This window comes from Rhinoraja longicauda, chromosome 4 (genome assembly GCF_053455715.1).
Source record: "Rhinoraja longicauda isolate Sanriku21f chromosome 4, sRhiLon1.1, whole genome shotgun sequence".
NCBI classification, from domain to species: Eukaryota; Metazoa; Chordata; class Chondrichthyes; order Rajiformes; family Arhynchobatidae; genus Rhinoraja; species Rhinoraja longicauda.
In genome coordinates, this window is record NC_135956.1 from 52,950,446 (window position 1) to 52,972,354 (window position 21,909).

Sequence of the window (21,909 nt, forward strand, 5' to 3'; positions counted from 1 at the left end):
TCCGAGATATGGAAAATAGTCAATATTTTCCAGAGCCTCATCTTGATCTTCATTGTCAGAGAGCAGCATGGAACAATGACTGATTGGCAGAAGACTTATATTTTGAAAATGCTAACGATAATGTCTGTTCTCTCATATGTTTCAGTTAGGGAGTCAATGATGACTTGAAGCCAAACCTTTGAATATGCTCATATGCTAGTGTCATCTGCATAAAGCAGCTTGAACAACAAAAATTGAAATTACTTTGCATCTGGTACTCTGTGACAAGTTCCAATTTTTGCTGAAGATCGCTTCGACTTCAAAGCTTTCTTTTAATTAAAATTCCTGGAAAATAAATTCTTCATGGACCATTGATAGATTAGCGCAACACAAACACTGCAGCAGATGAAAATCAAAACTGCGTAAACTCCCTGACATTATGTTTAATTGTAACCAAAGAAAGATTCTACAAGATGTGTAGGAAAGAAAACTGCAGATGCAGCTTTAAATCGAAGGTAGACACAAAATGCTGGAGTAACTCAGCAGGTCAGGCAGCATCTCTGGAGAGAAGGAATGGGTGACGTTTCAGGTTGAACGCCTTCTTCAGACTGATGTCAGGGGAGGGGGCCGGACAAAGATAGGATGTAGTCAGAGACAGGAAGACTGGTGGGAGAACTGGGAAGGGGAGGGGAAAGAGAGGGAAAGCAGAGACTATGTGAAGTTAGAGAAGCCAATGTTCATACTGCTGGGGTGTAAACTACCCAAGCGAAATACGAGGTGCTGTTCCTCCAATTTGCGCTTGGCCTCACTCTGGCAATGGAGGGGGCCCATGACAGAAAGGTCAAATTGGGAATGGGAGTGCTGAGCCACCGGGAAATCAGGTTGGTTGAGACGGACTGAGTGTAGGTGTTCAGTGAAATGATCGCCGAGCCTGCGCTTGGTCTCGCCGATGTAGAGAAGTTGACACCTGGACCAGCAGATACAGTAGATGAGGTTGGAAGAGGTGCAGGTGAACTTCTGCCTCACCTGAAAAGACTGTTTGTGTCCTTGGATGGAGTCGAGGGGGGAGGTGAAGGGACAGGTGCTGCATCTCCTGCGGTTGCAGGGGAAAGTATCTGGGGTGGTTTGGGTGGGAAGGGACGAGTGGACCGGGGAGTTTCGGAGGGAACAGGATGGAAAGATGTGGTCAGCAGTGGGATCCTGTTGGAGGTGGCAGAAATGTTGGAGGATAATATGTTGTATGCGACGGGTGATGGGGTGGAAGGCGAGGACAAGGGGGACTCTGTCCTTGTTACGAATAGGGGGAGGGGGAGCAAGAGCGGAGCTGTGGGATATTAAGGAGACCCTAGTGAGACCCTCATCTATAATGGAAGAGGGGAACCCCCATTTCCTAAAGAATGAGGACATCTCCGATGCCCTTGCATGGAACACCTCATCCTGGGCGCAGATGCGGCGTAGACCGACGAATTGCGATTAGGGAATAGAGTTATTACAGGAAACAGGGTGGGAAGAAGTGTAGTCAAGATAGCTGTGGGAGTCAGTAGGTTTGTAGTAGATGTCGGTCACAAGTCTGTCCCCCGTAATGGAGATGGCGAGATCCAGAAACGGTAGGGAAATGTCGGAGATGGTCCAAGTAAATTTAAGAGCAGGATGGAAATTAGTGGTAAAATTGATGAAGTCAGTGAGTTCGGCATTGGTACAGGAGGTAGCACCAATGCAGTCGTCAATGTACTGGAGGTAGAGTTCGTGGATAGGACCAGTGCACACCTGGAACAGGGACTGTTCCAACGTACCCTACAAAGAGGCAGGCATAGCTAGGGCCCATGCGAGTGCCCATAGCTACGCCTTGGATTTGGAGGAAGTGGGAGGAATCGAAGGATTCTACAAGTTCAAGCCAAGTGTCTGGGATCAGGTTGCCCGCCTGCTAACCAAACAAACTTAATGGGACAGGAGAAAGGAAAAAAATAGATTATTTGTCTTGAAAATGACAAAGAAAAGTTCTGACATTTCAAAAGAGTAAAATTAATTATTTGATCACTTTTGTAGACTTCAAAATGTCAAAAGCTTTAAAAAAAAAAAGTAACTGAACTTGAAGTTTCGCCAACCAGAATTCTACCTGCTTTATAATCCTGAACTCTCCAAATTGGATTATAAGCAATTCAGTCAAAAGACTTGAAATAAAATCTCTTGAATTTGGTGCTGCACTGTAAGGAGTTTGTACGTTCTCCCCGTGACCTGCGTGGGTTTTCTCCGAGATCTTCGGTTTCCTCCCACACTCCAAAGACGTACAGGTATGTAGGTTAATTGGCTGGGTAAATGTAAAAAATTGGCCCTAGTGGGTGTAGGATAGTGTTAATGTACGGGGATCGCTGGGCGGCACGGACTTGGAGGGCCGAATAGGCCTGTTTCCGGCTGTATAGATATGATATGATATGATATGATATGATATGATATGAATTGCAAAATAAAGACAATTGTGTGAGGGGGGGTGAGGGTGGGGAAGAGGAGAGGAAGAGGGAGTTGGGGGCTAGAGAGTTCCAGACTCGCAATAAGTTATTTTTCCCCGCAGGATTTTCAAAAATAAAGTTTTTTCAACAGCAATGAATTTATTTTGGTCACTGCAAGCTAAAAATGCTAAAGGCTGGCACTACAACTGTTATTGTGAAACTGCACGATACAAACCAAAATGGAAAAGTGTTGGTTTTCCACAAGAGAAATGCTCTCATACTATCCATCCACAATGTTAAACAATGTTTAATGCAAGCCACCTATACTCTTTGTAAGCCACATGTAATAATCACGTATCACTCATTCAAAAATTATTCCAAGATAAAAGACATTCTCATGAATTAAGCTATTTATATGTCATTAGTGAATTGTTAGTGCTATTGCTTGCATCTACAATTTAGTTTTTATAATTCCTCGTATGTTCCTCATATCTTGGCTAATGAAATATGATTAATCGCTAGTCTTGGAACAGAAATGATCCGAAGTGGGTACATTTCAGAACTACTCCAAGATTAAACATTGGATTTTGTGCTTGTTTATTCGTAATGTAAAAATTGCAGCACCCTCAGGAATCCAAATAAAAAATTACACGGACAGTTTTGAACAAAAGATGGGGAAAAAACTTGCTCTTTTGAACTGGCTGAATTACTTTGAAGAGAATGCTAACCACAAAAAATTACGACTACATTACTTTTTGAAAGTAACAATTTTGAGATATCCAAAGAGAAAGTTGTCCACTCAAAAACAGTTTGTGCTAAGTCAGAATGTCCTATGTTCAAGTTGCAACATGATAAATGCATTCAGAGAACTACAAATTCCATCAACTGTCAAATAAACAGCTTATTTCGTGATTAGGCAGTATCAAGGAGGTAATGTTACAGTTCAATTACAACCAAACAGAACTTCTGCTTGGCTCAATTGGTTCCCGACATTGTTATGCTTACATAAGTGGGGCGTTTAGTTCCTATTAAAGAATTAGTCTCCAAATGTAGATTAAAAAGGAAGTCTACTGGCAAAAATGGTATAATAACCTAACCTGAGGCAACACTGCCAATTGCCATCAACATTTTCTGCAATGTAACTTTTATTTTTAAACAACCAACATGTAAATACATTTGTATTTATAATACATCTGCAAACTAGTTAGCCTCAAATTAATCATTGATACAAGATTGTTATTAAATATTCATGTCTGTACTAGTCGTGTAGTTCTTATTGTATAGCCATTTTAAAATGTATCCTTGAACTCCAACTTGCTGGTAAGGAATGACTGAAACGAGCCAAAGTCACCAATCCAGAGGGAGGGAGATTGAAGACAGTGACTTCAGGGAAACCAATCAAAACTTCAAGGCTAAGCTGGTAGCCAGCGAGCTATATCCTGCAACGGTGGAAGTGAGAAAGGCTGAACAACAAAGCAGCAGTCGGCCAGCCACTCGCCCGAAACAATCCTCTAGTGCTGCTGCTGCCAGATTATGAACAGGAGACAGATGACTCTGCTAACCCTCCTGCACTTACCAGTCGGACTTTAGATCATGTATTGACTACCCAACAAGGATATATGTGCAGGAGATGAGACTACATGATCCAACCCTCTACCACCTCAAAATCTTGGCCTACCCAGATGTTGTCCGCCACCTAGCTCTCAGGCAGTCAAACAACAGCCAGCCAATAAGTAAATAGCCATGATCTGTTAATGAGGAAAATTAAATCTTCGACTGTACAATTTCTCCAATATAATTGAATGGTGGTGGTTTTAATTTTTTTTGCCACTATCCAATTTCTGTTTTACGGAAGAAATTGTACAGGGCACTTGGGAGCCTCAAAGTCAACACATCCTTCCAAGCAAAGCTCGATTCATCTAACATACTGTCATATGCAAGTAATGTCATGGAATGAAAACAGATTTAAAATCCATTTCAGCGACAGTAACAAAATAGATAGAAAAGCTTAATACAACAAATCTCATGTTACACAGACATTATATCTGAATCCATAAATTGATTTGGCCAAAATGCTAACTAAAGATCAAGTTAGAATTATTTCCAAAACAATAACCCAATGAATTACCATAGTGGATCGATTTAACTGGCCAACAATACTCGGAAACATTATGAAATTTTAGAGTACACTATTGATGGTAAATACACTTGTGGTAAGAATAGGAAGGCAGATTATTATCTGAATGGTGTCAAGTTGGGAAAAGGGGACGTACAACGAGATCTGGGTGTCCTAGTGCATCAGTCACTGAAAGGAAGCATGCAGGTACAGCAGGCAGTCAAGAAAGCCAATGGAATGTTGGCCTTCATAACAAGAGGAGTTGAGTATAGGAGCAAAGAGGTCCTTCTGCAGTTGTACAGGGCCCTAGTGAGACCGCACCTCGAGTACTGTGTGCAGTTTTGGTCTCCAAATTTGAGGAAGGATATTCTTGCTATTGAGGGCATACAGCGTAGGTTTACTAGGTTAATTCCCGGAATGGCGGGACTGTCTCATATGTTTAAAGACTGGAGCGACTAAGCTTGTATACACTGGAATTTAGAAGGATGAGAAGGGAACATCGAAACATATGATTATTAAGGGATTGGACATGTTAGAGGCAGGAAACATGTTCCCAATGTTGGGGGAGTCCAGAACCAGGGGCCACAGTTTAAGAATAAGGGGTAGGCCATTTAGAACGGAGATGAGGAAAAACCTTTTTCAGTCAGAGAGTTTTAAATCTGTGGAATTCTCTGCCTCAGAAGGCAGTGGAGGCCAATTCTCTGAATGCATTCAAGAGAGAGCTAGATAGGGCTCTTAAGGATAGCGGAGTCAGGGGGTATGGGGAGAAGGCAGGAATGGGGTACTGATTGAGAATGATCAGCCATGATGACATTGAATGGTGGGGCTGGCTTGAAGGGCTGAATGGCCTACTCCTTTGAGCACCTATTGTCTATACAGAAATTTTAATAAATGGGCAAATTCTTTCATATTTCTCACTCAATTTTAATCTTCAGCAATGCAGAGAACCAAGAGCACGGATGAACAGATGGTACCACAGGCAATGCTCACTTTAAAATCACGTTATGTTAATTTGTGACTGAGTAAAAGAACAAACAGTAATTCTGTCCAAAAGTCCATTGTTTCCTTTTATTCAACAATAATTATGGTACATTGCAAAGTCAGTCAATCACATAATTAATGTTATTGTTAGTGGCACCTTTTAAAAAATATCTGCATTTAGTGTAGGCAAAATGCTTCATTTCCATGGCATAATTACCTACTCAATTTAAGGAGCACACATTAAACACGAGAAAGCTACTCAATGCAATTTAAATGGATTATTTTTGCAGTATTATGAAAGACTAGTTTTATACTAAGGAAAGTTTTTAAACTTTACCTTATGTTAAAGTGAACTCAGTTACACAGTTACAACCTAAAGATTACTGCAGTAGTACATTATACAAAATACTTGGTTCTCCTTCATATTTTTTACTTTTGAGCAGACAGGAAAATCATGCTAATAGTTTTGATACAAAAGCAAAATAAGTTGTGGTACGACAAATGTAGGAAAACAATAGAATGTGGAGATGATCATTAAAAAAAATAAAGCTCTCTTATGTTGGTGCCTATTAAATCTCAATTTCAAGCGATTAGTCGTTATAAACCAGCCATTATCTTTTCAGGGACAAATCCATGCTGCTTAAACTGACACACTCAACTTTATTGGCTTGTCTACTAATCCATCACTGTCATTATAGGGACAGGTCCTAGAACCTTTAAAAAGTGACAAAATAATGCAACGTTTAAACACAAAGTGCATGTGGCAAATTCAAAAGGCATGTAAACTAATTTGCCCAGACAGGTTATTTCTAACACACTGAACAGGATGCAGAATCAGTTGCTGGAACCAAGTACTTAAACATGAGATAAGTCTTATCAACAATTACAAGGCAATGTGAATCTTTATTAACATTTGCAGGTAGTTCTGCTATAATACGATAGTTGTGTTCCTAAAATATATTGTGTTACGGAAAATCATGTAAGAAAAGCTTGCATTAACCTGGAAAGGTGTGGGGGGGGGGGGGGGGGGGGAAGGGGGAGGAGGTGAAGAATTTCAAACTCACAGTAACAGTATTTGAAGTAGTGCATAAAAAACTTCAATTCTTCTGTAGTTATTTATTATTATTGATCTCAACCACTACCAGGTACTAAAACAAATTTATGTTTGTTAACCAACATAATATTTACAAATTTCTGCTTTATTTACTCGATATTCCACAGGACATCAAGAAAATGTAACCATTCTGGTGGTAAAAACACTGCTTTATTATTGTTAATAAATATAATCTTATTTGAACACAAAATGCTGGAATAACTCAGAGGGACAGGCGGCATCTCTGGATAGAAGGAATGGGTGCCATTGTGGATCGAGACCCTTGGGCCATTCCTTCGATCCAGAGGTGCTGCCTATCCCGCTGAGCTATTCAAGCATTTTGTGTCTATCTTCAGTTTAAACCAGCATCTGCAGTTCCTTCCTACAACTTTATTTCAATAATCGTGCAAGCAGATTTCAGAAGGAACTAGTGCAGTTTCTGACTGGAAACAGCGCTTAACATGAACTGTTCACAAATCAACTCCTGTAAGGTGCTTTACTGGCTACTTATCCAAGGGGAAATCATGATATTCACTACGAGGTCAATAATACCAACACAATGCAACATATGTTGAACAATAATTAACAGATTGTTTGTTATCGACTTGAATGGACTTTGCTTTCAGTCATTGTGTGTTTGTAAGCAGTCACTGGCATCACAAAAACACATTGATATTGCACTTGGTCCTCACAATGTATTGCAATAAATAAAATCACCTATGATGGTAGGTCAGTATCCTGGCTCAAATCGCTGCCCACCCCACTGCCGTGCACATCTGTGTTAGAGCTAGGGACAGGAGAATGCCCAGCTCTGCTTCCATAGCAATGAATTGCTCCCCGCAGGCATAGTGCAGAGAGGCTGCCTGAAATGCCTGGCAGGTGCAGGTGCGCAGTTCTGTTGCATGGGGCTCAGGATTGCACTGAACCACAAATGATGCTCTGCCGTGAGGGCACCCTGTTAGAACCAGGGTTTGTACAACATTCCTGACAGCAGCAGGGAAGCCAGGAGTTTGCACCAACAGCAACATATTGATACGTGCAAAGAGGAAAGGAATACTACCACCACCAGCAAAAGAACTGAAGATGTACAAAGTGGTGAGTTATTAACTCCATGTACTACGTTTGAGGTTGCCCGCGGATATCACCATTCTGATGGGACTTTATCCAGCATCTTCGGTGACTTTTGAGGTGTACATATTTGTCACGTGCAACTAGAAACTAGAGGAGATGATGAATGAACTACTGGCAAAACTATTTATTGATATCAAGGTTACTTACAGATGAATTATTAAGCGTAGCCGGGCATGGACCCATTGGGCCCAAACCTCTCCTGCGGGCTAGGCAACCCCCATTGGGTCCAAACCTCTCCTGCAAACCCGGCAACCCTCCGTGCAAACCTCTCCTGCGGGCACGACAAACCCCGTTGTGTCCAAACATCTCCTGCGGACCTGGCAACCCTCCCCAACTGACAACCCGTGGACCTGAAGGCAGAAACGGATGAAATTATCATGGGAACAAGGAAATAGCAGAAGAGTTGAACAGGTACTGTGGATCTGTCTTCACTAAGGAAGACACAAACAATCTCCCAGATGTTTTAGAGGACAGAGAATCTAGGGAGACAGAGGAACTGAAATAAATTTGCATTAGGCAAGAAACAGTATTTGGTAGACTGATGGGACTGAAGGCTGATAAATCCTCAGGGACTGATGGTCTGCATCCCAGGGTATTCAAGGAGGTGGCGCTAGAAATCGGCGACGCATTGTTGATCATTTTCCAATGTTCAGTAGATTCAGGATCAGTTCCTGTGGATTGGAGGGTAGCTAATGTTATCCAACTTTTCAAGAAAGGAGCGAGAAAGAAAACAGGGAATTATAGACCAGTTAGCCTGACATCGGTGGAGGTGAAGATGCTGGAGTCAATTATTAAAGAGGTAATAACGGCACATTTGGATAGCAGTAAAAGGATTGGTCCGTCAACATGGATTTATGAAGGGGAAATCCTGCTTGACGACTCTTCTGGAATTTGAGGATGTGACATGTAAAATGGATGAAGGAGAGCCAGTGGATGTAGTGTATCTAGATTTTCAGAAAGTCTTTAATAAGGTCCCACACAGGAGATTGGTGAGCAAAATTAGAGCACATGGTATTGGGGGTAGGGTATTGACATGGATCGAGAATTGGTTGGCAGACAGGAAGCAAAGAGTAGGAATAAACGGGTCCTTTTCAGAATGGCAGTGGCGAGTGGAGTGCCGCAAGGCTCGGTGCTGGGGTTGCAACTATTTACTATATTAATTATTTGGATGAAGGAATTAGAAGTAACACTAGCAGGTTTGCAAATGACACAAAGCTGGGTGGCAGTGTGAACTGCAAAGAGGATGTTAGGAGGTTGCAGGGTGACTTGGACAGGTTGAATGAGTGGGCAGATGCATGACAGATGCAATATAATGTGGTTAAATGTGAGGTTATCCACTTTGGCGGTAAAAGCAAAGAGGCAGATTATTATCTCAATGGTGTCCGATTAAGTAAAGGGGAAGTGCAGCGAGACCTGGGTGTCCTTGTACACCAGTCACTGAAAGTAAGCTTGCTGGTACAGCAGGCAGTGAAGAAAGCTAATGGCATGTTGGCCTTCATAACGAGAGGATTTGAGTACAGGAACAATGAGGTCCTTCTGCAGTCGTAAAGGGCCATGGTGAGACCACATCTGGAGTATTGTGTGCAATTTTGGTCTCCTAATTTGAGGAAGGACGTCCTTGCTATTGAGGCAATGCAGTGTAGGTTCATGACGTCAATCCCTGGGATGGAGGGACTGTCATATGAGGAAAGATTGGAAAGACTGGGCTTGTATTCACAGGAGTTTAGAAGGATGAGAGGGGATCTTATAGAGACACATAAAATTATAAAAGGACTGGACAAGCTAGATGCAGGAAAAAATGTTCCCAATGTTGGGGGAGTCCAGAACCAGGAGCCACAGTCTAAGAATAAAAGGGTGGCCATTTAAAACTGAGGTGAGAAGAAACATTTTCACCTAGAGTTATGAATTTGTGGTATTCTCTTGCACAGAAGGCAGTGGAGGCCAATTTACTGGATGAATTTAAAAGAGAGTTAGATAGAGCTCAATGGGCTAGTGGAATCAAGGGATATGGGGAGAAGGCAGGCATAGGTTACTGATTGTGGATGATCAGCCATGATCACAATGAATGGCGGTGCTGGCTCGAAGGGCCTAATGGCCTCCTCCTGCACCTATTTTCTATGTTTTCTATGTTAAATAGCTACCAATTGCAGGATCAGTGATAATCAATACTGTATATGGTTGAGCCTTTGTTTAGTTATGTTACGTTTATCAGCCTTGGTGTCATTAGGGCATTCTGTTTCTGATTTCAGACAATGAGGTTTGACCTGGTGGGCGGGCAGGTCAAAGCACCAACCTCTGTAGCCACAGTTTAAACTGCTTATTTAGTCAAGCTTTCAAATGGGAGCCTCGACTGCCTCGTGGCGCCACGGGAGAAGAATGAGGAGGAGATAAGACTTTGCCTTCCATCACAGTGAGGGTATGCCTAGAGCAATCACTGTGATGGCTGTTTTGTGTAAAAAATTGTATCTGTGTGTCTTGTGCTTTTTGATGTCTGCTGCCGGACCCTGACGTGAGAGGACGCTGGCGTTGAGTATTCGCCGCTTTTCCGTCAGGATAGTTTGTCTGTTTGTCTTTATGTTAAATGTATTTGTAAAGCGCTTTGAGCATGTGATAAGGCGCTATATAAAATAAATATATTATTATTATTATTATGTTCTTGATTCTGACGGATCTTTGAAAATAACAGAATGCTGAACACTTTCTTGGAGCCGTCAGTTGTGCATAGATCTTATATCTGTCATTCAACAAACCAAAACTGGATGTTGTCCAGGTCTTTAGTTTTAGTATTAAAATATTGAGCAATACAGCTTGGAAAATGGACTTTCAACCCACTGAGCACACGTCAACTATTGATAACCATTTGTTCATATTAGTTCAATGATATCTCACTTTTCTTCCATCCCCACAACTAGGGTGATTTAGATGTCAATTAACCTACAAACCTGCACATCTTTGGAATGTGGGAGGAAACCATGTGGTCACAGGGAGAATGCGCAAACTCTACACAGACAGCACCCGAGGTCAGAATTAAAACAGTCCCTGGCACGGAGGCAGACGATGTACCAGCTGTGCCACTGTGCAGTACATTTTAGAATGCTTTAGTTTAGTGTAGTGTCATGTGTACTAAGGTAGAGTGAAAGGCTTTTGTTGCTTGTTAACCAGTCAGCGGAAAGGCAATACATGATAATTGGGCCATCCACAGTGTACATGCTAAAGGGAATAACGTTTAATGCAAGATAAAGTCTGATTAAAGATAGTCCAAGGGTCTCCAATGAGATAGATGATAGCTCAGGACTGATAACAGCTGGAAAGAAACTGTCCCTGAATATGGAGGTGTGTTTTGACACGGATGGGAGAAGGGAAAAGAGCGAGTGATCAGGGCGAGACTCATTCTTGATTATCCCGTGGCAGCACGAGGTGTAAATTGAGTGCATAGAAAGGAGGTTTGTTTTGTTATGGCCTGTGCTGCATCCACAATTCTCTGCAAATTCCTGCGGTTTGGATGGAGTTGTTCCCAAACCATGCTGTAATGTATCCCGATAAAATGCTTACTACAGCGCATCTGCAGAAGTTGGTGAGAGTTGTTGAGAACATGTCGAATTTCCTAAGCCTTCTTAGGAAGTAGAGGCGCTGGTGTGCTTCCTTGGTCGCCTCTGGCAACTAGGTGAAAATAGTGGCACTGTTTGAATCATTTTAATCACCTTGCTAAGGAAATGTTTAGATTAGATAACAGTCTGCTACATCCCATCTCGCATGTAACTCAATTTGTTGCAGCTCATTTCAGGTAGCACCTCACGCTTGAGTGTAGCTACAATTTCAGGATAAATCTCCACATTCCCTGCATGTATAATATGAACGATGAAAAACCTGGAAACTACAGAATTTTAACAATTGAATAAAACTGTGGCATGGATAAACCCAACTTCATTCATAGAATGCATTAAATTGCTTCCTGGAACTCAAGATTTTACACAGCAAAATCAAAAGCAATTGACAGTTATTACTAACTTCTATAAATCATACAATTACTCAAAAGTGCATTGACAACCAAGTCTAAAGCAAGTTACTGGTATTTTATCACTAGAAAGACCAAGGACGACAGCATCCCCAAAACAGCAATTCTCTCACCATACCAAACATAAATTATGCTGCTAAAAAATCCACAAAGACAATATAACAACAGGATAATAAGATGGTCTCAGCGTATTTTGCAATGTCAAGTAACTAAAACCAGGTTAAATATTAAACAGCTGTTAGAAAGCTCCAAAATCAAAAACAATTTATAAAAGTGGTCATAAAAAACACACCAAACCTACTTCCTGAGAGCTAGCATATTCAATAAATCACTGCAAGCAACAACTGTTGAAAATAACTTTGACAAACAGCACAGTATTACAAACCACCTCAAGCTGGACTTGGGGAACTGTAACTACGTTACATTCATAGCCACTTTAATGCCTCCAACCACAACCTGCTGACAAAACAAATATAATATCCCCAGCAAAAATAAAGTGCTTTCAGCAATTACAGACTTCGGGTTCCAAAATCACTGTCACTCCATTGCAGCAGCTATGAGAACAAGAACCAAATTTTATGCATAATTTCTGTGTTGTTGCTACCAGTTAATAATATGGAGTAAAAGTGGGAAACACCTCTTCGACAGGTATAAGAAAATTAGATTGTGGTGTTTTGTATTATTTTGGGCACAAAGCTATTCCAGAAATATCGATTTGTCATGCAACAATCTGACCTATCAAGGCCAATCCAAACTTCATTGAGCCAATTGGAATCAAACTTTCCAAAAGTAATCAATAATTCAATTTCACCAGACTGTTACTCTTTTACTGTATTACCACTATGTAGTAATTACGCTCCGGATTAGAGGTATTGGTGTGGATTTCCTAGTTCACAATTGCTAATTACCTCAAACATTTAATGATCTCTGTGGCCTGGACTCTCACTTCTAAAAAAATATTCATCAGCCTCAGTTCTAGGGTTGCCTTAGGTAAAACAACATCTCAATGTCACCAGTCGAAGGTCTTGGTTATTTTCTTCAGGAAGCACAGCGTTGTGCCTCAATCAACATCAATGGTGCCGAGGTAGAATTGGTTGAGAGCTTAAAGTTCCAAGGTGAGCACATAACAACAATTTATCCTGGACAAACCATCTTGAAACTACAAACTAACTTGAAACACACCAACACCTCTGCTTCCTCAGGAAACCAAGTCCAGGCATGTTTCCAACAACTCTGACCAACATCTACAGATGCTCATTAGAAAGTATGCTATTGGGAGCTTGGTTTGGGAACAGCACTGCTCAAAATGAAATTGCAGTGTTGTGGATGTAGTCCAGTCCACCTCACAGGCCAATTTCCCTACCATCGACTGCATCTACAGCCATATTGCCTCGCAAATGCAGCTAATGTAATCAAGGACTTTTTTCACCCCAGTCATTCCCTCTTGACCCCCCTCCCATGGGACATACGATACAAAAGTTTGAAAGCAGAACCCACCAGATTCAGAAACAGCTTCTTCCCCTTTGTTAGACAACTGAACAGTCCCCCATTAAACGAGGGTATAGTCCAGATCTTTTTTTCAAATTACTGCAAATGACTCCTAAGTGTGCAATATACAACCTTCCACTTGACAGTCAAAAGAAACAATGACAAGAGTGGGCAATTCGGTCTTTCAACCCACTCCATTTTTTAATTAACAACTATATTGAAATTTCAATTACACTCAGTCACCATTGCTTCTTAACCCTCCCTAAAGATTTTACCTATTGCATTATTAAATTAAACCAAGGCGGCAGTTCACAAGGAGGCACACAAAATTAATGATGCAGGAATCTGTAGCAAAGAAAGAGAGCTGATGGAGGAACCCAATGGGCAGGCAGCATCCATGTTGACAGAGAGTCATTTTCAATAGTTTTAGTTTATGGCTCTGAGCCAGGGCAATAGAAAGATATAACGAGATTCCCGAACCAAGGAGAAGAACAGATATCCCGACGCTTGCTCCCATAAGCACCAAGAAGCCCCTGTTAAGAGTACATATCACAATACAACAGTTTCAAACTCCATTGTTCATGCATGTGACCAAGGAAGCTGTTCATACAGTCTAACCAAAAAGGCTTACTCATGAAGAATTTTCAGAGAAACGGCAACACTACTGAAATTATTGACCACCAAGAAATTATGGACCAACAAGTTCCAAAACACAACTGGAATAAACAGGAAAGTCCAGGCAGAAAGATAGTAAATAGGCTGCCAAAAAAGTTAGTAATGCATCTTAATGCACAGCTGGCATGTTTATCACATTTATTAATGAAAGATAAGTTACAATGGCAGTAATAGACAAAAATACACAATAATAAATTTAGATGTAGGAATAAAGCCACAATCATAGCATTCTTTTGGTTCCCTTGTAAAGAGGTAGCAGGCTAGGCCTCTCAATGTCTACAATGTTTATAGAGATAGTAATTTGAACATAATACAAGGAAGGCAATTCCAGGAAAGTGACAAGGAAAAAAAATAGTAAAAGGATAATACCCAATGACTTGACCTCCACCACCACCTAAAGCAATGAATTTCACAGATTAACCATCCTCTGGCCACAGAAATTCCTCTTCATCTCCATTCTAAAGGTGTGCCCTTTTATTGAGGCTGTGTCCCCTGGTTCTGACCCATCCCACTACTGGAAACATCCTCTCCGCATCCGCTATCTAGGCCTTTCATTATTTGGTGGGTTTCAATGAGAATCCCCTCATCGTTGTACACTCCAGCGAGTATAGGCCCAGAGCATTCAAATGATCCTCATATGTTAACTCACTCATCACCAGAATCATTTTTGTAAACCTCCTCTGGACCCTCACCAATGCCAGGGCATCCTTCCTCTGAAATGGGGCTCAAAACTGCTGACATTTTCCAAATGTCGCCTGACCAGCACTTTACAAAGCCTCAGCATTACAACCTTATTCTAGTACTCTCCAAATGAATACTAACATTATAGTTGCCTTCCTTACAACCCATTCAATCTGCAAATTAACTTTTTGGGAATAATGTGGCAGCACTCCAAAGTTACTTCGCACCTCCGATTTCTGAATCCTCTCCGCTTTCAGGAATAGTTTACGCCTTTAATCCTTCTAAAATGCATGACCATACACTTTGCTATGCTGTATTTCATCTGCCACCTCCCAACCGTTCAAGTCATTCTGCAGATTCCCTGCTTCAACACAACCTGCTCCTCCACCTACCTTCATACTACCCGCAAACTTAGCCACAAAGCTAACAATGTAATTAACCAGCATCAGCAACTCCTTCGTACACAATTCTATTAACCAGATCATTAACATATAACGCAAAAAGTAGTGGATCCAACAACGACCCCTGCGGAACCCCACTAGTCACTGGCAGCCAGCCAGAAAAGGCCCCCTTTATTCCCACTCTTTGCCTTCTGCCAGTCAGCCAATCCGTGCTAGTACCTCACTTCTAATGGGCTCCTATCTTGTTTAGCAGCCTCATGTGTGGTTCCATATCAAAGATCTTCTAAAAATCCAAGTAAACAACATCCACTGACTCTTTTGTCTATCCTGCTTGCAACTTCCTCAAAGAATTCCAAAAGATGTGTCAGGCAAGATCTCAACAAAACAATGCTGATTTCAGCCTACTTTATCATTTACTTCCAAGAACCCCAAAACCTCATGCTTAATAATGGACTCGAAAATCTCACCAATCACGAAAGTTAGGCTAACTGGCCTATAATTTCCTATCTTTTGCCTTGTTCCTTTCTTAAACAGTGGAGTTACATTTGCAATTTTCTAGTCCTCTGGAACCATTCCTGATTCCAGTGATTCTGGAACAATCACTAATAATGCCTCCAGAATCGCTACAGCTACCTCTATCGGAACCTTGAGGAGTAGTCCATCTGGTCCAGGTGACTTGCACCTTTGAACTTCTCAAGCAACTTCTCAGTAATAGTGACTGCACTCACCTGCCCCCTGCTCTCTTGAATTTCTGGTACATTGCTGGTGTCTTCTACTGTGAAGACTGACGCAAAACACGGATTCAGTCTGTCTGCCATTTCTATGTTCCCCTTTACTATTTCTGCTCTTTACTACTATGTATTCAAGAGAGTCAGATATAGCTCTTAGGGCTAACAGAATCAAGGGATATGGGGAGAAAGCAGGAACAGGGATACTGATTTTGGATGATCAGCCATGATCATATTGAATGGCAGTGCTGGCTCAAAGGGCCAAATGGCCTACTCCTGCACCTATTTTTCAATCTTTCTCCAGCATCATTTTTCAGCGGTCCATTGTCCACTCTTGCCTCTCTTTTACTCTTTATAATCTCAGAAAAAACCGTTGGTATCCTATTTTATATTATTTGCTAGCTTACCTTCACATTTCATCTTTTCTCTCAATCCTTTTTAAGTTGTCTTGTGTTGGTCTTTAAAAGCTCCAATCCTCTAACTTCCCACTAAACTTTGCCATATTAATTGCCTTCTCTTTTGCTTCTCCGTTGTCTTTGACTTCCTTAATAGATCTCTTCCTCTTTGGGATGAAAACATCCGACACCTTCAGGATTATTCCCCAAAATTCCTGCCATTGCTGCTCCTCTGTAATTCCTGCCAGGGTTCCCTTCCAATCAATTTTAGTCAGCTCCTCCCTCATGCCTCTGTAGTTACCTTTACTCAATACTAATTCCAATACATACAATTTTGGCTTCTCCCTCTCAAACTGCAGGTTCCATCATATTATCTATCACTGCCTCCTAGGGGTTTCTTCTCCTTAAGATCCCCAATCAAATCTGGTTCATTTACACACCATAATCCAGAACTGCCTCTTGGAATCGAGTACCAACCTGATTTTCCCAGTCTACCTGCATATTGTAATTTCTTACATGCCTTTTCTATGCCCTTATGTAATTTGTACTTTATATATCTGCTGCTGTTCAGGGGCCTGCATACAACTCCCATCAGGGTCCTTATACCCCTGCAGTTTCTTAACATGACCCACAATAATTGTATATCTTCTGATCCCAAGTTATTTCTTGCTAAGGATTGGATTTCATTCCTTACCAACAGAGTCTGCATCCTCTGCCCCCCCCCCCCCCTGTCTGTGTCTTGTTGATAGGATGTATATATATCTGTATGTTCAACTCCCAGCTCTAAACCTTTTTCAGCCATGAATCTGGGATGCCTACAATGTTCTACCTGCCAATTTCTAACTGCACTATAAGCAGTCAGTTTTGTAATCACCACTCTTCTTTTCAAATTGGTCCCCATGTTGCCTGACATTAGATTCTTATCCCCTTTTAAACTTCCTATACTATTTCTTATTCTGGAGACTGTGGTATAAAATGGCAACTCATAGGCACTTTAATGGAAATACCAAGTCACTCAAATGTCACTTGCTATCAAATGCTCTTGAACCTTCCTTCTGTTCCTCCTTTTATCTAACATGGGTCAGTCCATTGTTAGTGGAGCTGTAATCTGAATCAGCAAATTACCCCACTCCTGAAACTTGTAATTATTATATCGTTGATGAAGCAGTTGAGAATATATAAATTAGAACACTAGAACCAAATAAACTTCTGTATCTTTACATCCATCTCCCTCATCAGTTTTGACTAGCCTCTCAAGAGATTACCTTTTCACACTTATGAAGCACAGTGTGATTATGCAATTAGAATCTCAGGACTCTTTTTTGCTGCATCCAATTGAAGGGAGTGAGTCAAATTGGCTGGAGGTAACTGGGATTTGTTACACAAAAATAAACACAGTTCAATTTAAAGTTTCTGTAATAGCTGAAAAATCTTTCAAAGCTTTTCCAATTTTAACTAGAATATGGAATTCTAGTTTTTTATTTTATCATATACAAAACTATTTTTGGTTGTCCCAGGCCAAATTAAAAGTGTGTGTATATATATAAATAACTAAATATATAAATAACTAAATATATTTTTATATATATATATTAAAATAACTAAAACTCTCATCTTGTTTGTTCCGTTGTTTGATTTCTCCCCCCCCTCATTTGTTTGTTCTTTATCTTTGTGCCCCCCTCACACGATAGCGCGGCAATTTTAAGGCCGACCTTACTCACCATTGTCCTGGGGTCTATGGTACCCATTTTCATTCCAATTTGTGCTTATATTTAAAAGTTATAGACATTTTAAAGTTTAAAAATCACCTTTTCTATTTCCCATGGCTGTCTTCAGCGTTCGGCATCACAATGGGATCCGCCCGAGTGACAGCCAATGAGGGAGGGGGGCCCACAATAGCCACTGGGGGCGGGACCAGCCCGAGTAACGGGAGTGGTGACCAATGAGGGGGGACTGCTGAGCCAACAAGCTGCCGCTAACTTTAATAAATGCACTCCCCCTCCCCGCTGGGAGGACCGGCGCCCGTCCCAGCGTGCCCCACGCCTGATCTTCCTCCCATGGTGTAGCGCAGTGGCAGACGGTCCAACAAGATGGCCGTCTTCGCCGAGAGAGGTGTGTGTGTGTGTGTGTGTGTGTGTAAACTGGCATAAGGAGCAGACTGACCACACACACAGGAGAGAGGGGGGGGGGGGGGGGAGTGCAGGAGACCCCCTAAGAGTGGATGGGGGTGAGGGGAGGAGGGGGGATAAGGGGGGGTTTGAGGAGGGGGGGATGGGGGAGTAGGGGAGGGTGCTATGCCAATGGAGGAGAGCTTTGGGCCCAACAGGTTCACCCTGTTCTAGTTTATACTAAAGGTTGGCGATAAACAACTAATTACACTCCTATTGTCCATATCACAAAACATGCCAAGATTTTCCTCAACAAACCATTTTTTGCTGGTGTTCATTGAATGAGCTCTTCAGTCCAAAAAGAACAGGATGAAATTTGAAGTAAATTTCCACTAAAATATTTATAATTTTAAATGCAAAGGAATACATTGATTCGGATGACCTCATTTTACTTTAAAATAATTCCCTCCAATTCTAAATGATTTAAGTACTACATTAAAATCAAACATTCATCTTTAACCAAAGCAATATTTTTTTTAACATTCCAAAAGGTATGAAACAATAGGCTTAATCATACCAGTTACTCTATAATACCATTATTTCAAAATGAAACAATTTGTAACATAATCCATGTTGCAATCATGCTACCAGATATGGAAAATAGAAAACATTTTTTTCTTGCCATCTATACTTGATCTTTGATAGTCAACGAATGGCGGTACCAAATCTTAAAATCAATGGATTATGTATTGGCTTCTACATGTATTGAAGTATTTGACCAGATGAAATATAAATGCAAGCTAGCTGGAGGGCACCTATTTTGAGTCCAATAACATCTACATAGCATAAAAGACTGCTTACCACGGGTATTTGTAGCCATATCTGCCACTTTCTGAAAGGCATCCAAAAAAGCAGCAGCAGCCACCACAGTGGTCCTGGAATACAAAAAACCCTGAAGATGTATTTCCAACACAAAGAAACAAGCCTTCCAGAAAAAACAGCCCTAAAAATAACATTACACTTTGTAGTTCTGCTGCAAAAACTGAAAATGTTGTGCATGCTCATCTCACAAGGAAAATAGTGTGCTTATTACTAATGGAACAAACATAGCTGTTTATGATAACTATCAACAGAAAAATAGTTGTCAAAAAGCAATTAAGGAAATATTATTTACATTGAATGACGGGGAAAATAATTTTATTGTTTTCTCCCAACGAAATGCTAAATTTCCTCTGAGAAACAAAACAAATAAGCCCGGAGGTTATCGTTTTGTTGTTAACCAATAAACCAAGTAAATTGAAGAATTCAAGTACATGAGAATACATTGAAGATTTTTAAATATTCACAGAAGTCCTAAATTACCATAATAACAAAGAGTATATTTTACACTGGGATTCGTGGCAATTATGCTTCCAATCAATTTTCTGTGGCACACTTGACATTGACATTTGCTTATGTATAAACTCACATCCTTCCAAAATAAAGCAAAATAAAACAAATATTTTGATACATTTTATATATTTTATAGCATGTTTCATTTATCCATCCTCAAAGGTTTTGTTATTCAAAGCACATGCATTATCTTTGAACTATTCATGCAAAAGGAAGAACAGTTGTTTATAATATAGTAACTTACCTTAGTTGGGACTGGAGCTTACCCGCTTTGCTAATAAAATCTTCCCAGATTGGGTAACTCCCCTACAAAATAAAGATGATATTATAAACAGTGCCTCATAACTTTTGTAAACATATGAGATAATATTCCTATCAGAATGCAAATCAGATTGCTCACTTTTCTGCTTGTTACACACTTTTTGCACGATCAGAACACCTTGGGGTTCTAAATTAAGTGTTAACTCAAAAGCAAACATTGGCCAGAAGAAAATGGCTGCTGTACTTTTGTAAAATAAGTACACAAGCTGAATTACTGTAAACTTGATCTAAATCCCATTATTCCCTGCACTTCTATGTGCCTATCTAAAATAGGGAATATGGATCATATACAGGCAGATGAGATCAGTTTAAGTAGCCATCATGCCACAATCGTATCTGTCTCCATCACCTTGGCAATGTTCCAGTCCCCCATCACTGTGTATAAAAAAAAGCTTTCCCCACACAGCTCCATTAAATTTGCCCTCATCCATGCCATGATAAATGTCCTTACTGTCTACCCTATCTATGACCCCTGTTTATGAAAAGTAGAGAGAATCCAGGGAATTATAGGCAAGCGAGCCTCACGTCAGTGGTAGGGAAACTTTTGGATAGAATTCTTCAGGATCGGATTTACTCTCATGGTGGAGATATTCTGGCTCGATGGCTGTGCCCAGTGGAGTTCCACAGGAATCTGTGGTGGGGCTTCTGCTGTTGGTGATATATATAAATGACCTAAATGTAAATGTAGCTGGGTTGGTGAGCAAGTTTGCTGACGACACCAAAATTGAAGCTGCAGACAGAGAGGAATGCTTCAGGATTTCAGCTACATGGAGTGATTGGATAGACAGATTGTTTTCTCTAGAACATCACAGGTTGAGGGACGACTTGATAGAAGTAAACAAAATTATGAGAGGCATAGATAGGGCAGACAGTAAGTACCTTTATCATAGCATGGATGAGGGAAAATTTAATGGCAAGCTTTTTTTTAGAAACATACTAAAGCAACCAAAGAAATGAATTACAAAATTCCTTGGTCAGAATATTGAAGTGTAGTAGAGAGGTGGGACCGGAGTTGGTAGGTAAGCAGAACCAGAATTGTGTTGGAGGCTTGGGGTAGGATACACATGAAGCCAGGTAGGGGAGGGGGAGAGATGGAAAAGGTAAACAAAGAGAGAAAACCCCCTCCTCATTTGTTCACCTTTTTCATTCCTACTTTTCTCCCCCACCTGCCCATCCTTGCCCTTCCTCATTCAGTTCTGTCTATTACCCACCAGCTCCAGACCCACCCCTCCCCCACACTTCTAATTACTGGCCATCTTTTCCCTTTCTTTATCAACCCAATCCAGACACAGGGTCTCGATATGAAATGTCTCCACATCACTTTAGCCATAGCAGGAGTATAATCAATTCAGCTGCTAAAAAATATTGGAAGGAAAAGTGGACAAGGATTTTCGTTCTGGTCTGAAGTCATCTTAAAGGTCACAAACACACACGTCATGCAGTTGAATATTTTATATTTTGGACAATAGTCTATAAGGAGTACTTCTCTGGATTTCATTAAAGTATCAGATTTAACGCACCAAAGCTTCACTCAAGTATTAAGTTACCAAACCTCTATGTTGCTTTCATTGATGGGCAAATCTTGGAAACAACAATTCTAAACAACCCAACTGGGCAATTTTCTCTGTTCACAGATGACTAAATTCATTCCTGACAATTCAAATCTATTTTTCTCCAAAGTCAAAATATCTCTTTTCCCCCCAAATTAAGCTGTTCTAACAGAAAATTAAAGCTGTGTGCAGAAAAATGAGTTAAACCAATCTCTTAACATTAACCTATCAGTTTTTGAATTTTGCACTCACTAAGATCATCTCTTATTTACAAAATTCCAGTGAAGATATGCCATTCACAGGCAATATTTCATTGCAGAATAACCCTCTAAGCCCTGGCATCAATCCAGTGAATCCATACTGCAACACCCCCAAGACAAGTTCATCCTTCCTTTGATTCAGAGACCA

The 21,909-nt window shown here is 40.7% G+C and overlaps 1 protein-coding gene across 5 annotated transcripts in view; it reads right to left on the bottom strand.

Annotated features, from left to right (window-relative positions):
• LOC144592762 (protein MTSS 1-like) overlaps positions 1 to 21,909 on the bottom strand; it is a 138,542-nt gene that overhangs the window by 110,193 nt on the left and 6,440 nt on the right. For all 5 annotated transcript variants that reach the window (XM_078397734.1, XM_078397735.1, XM_078397732.1 and 2 more), the window contains exons 2-3: positions 19,875 to 19,936; positions 19,100 to 19,173 (exon numbers count right to left, since the gene is read on the bottom strand). In XM_078397734.1, the coding sequence (XP_078253860.1) occupies positions 19,100 to 19,173; positions 19,875 to 19,936 (136 nt within the window). The remainder of the gene's footprint in view (positions 1 to 19,099; positions 19,174 to 19,874; positions 19,937 to 21,909) is intronic.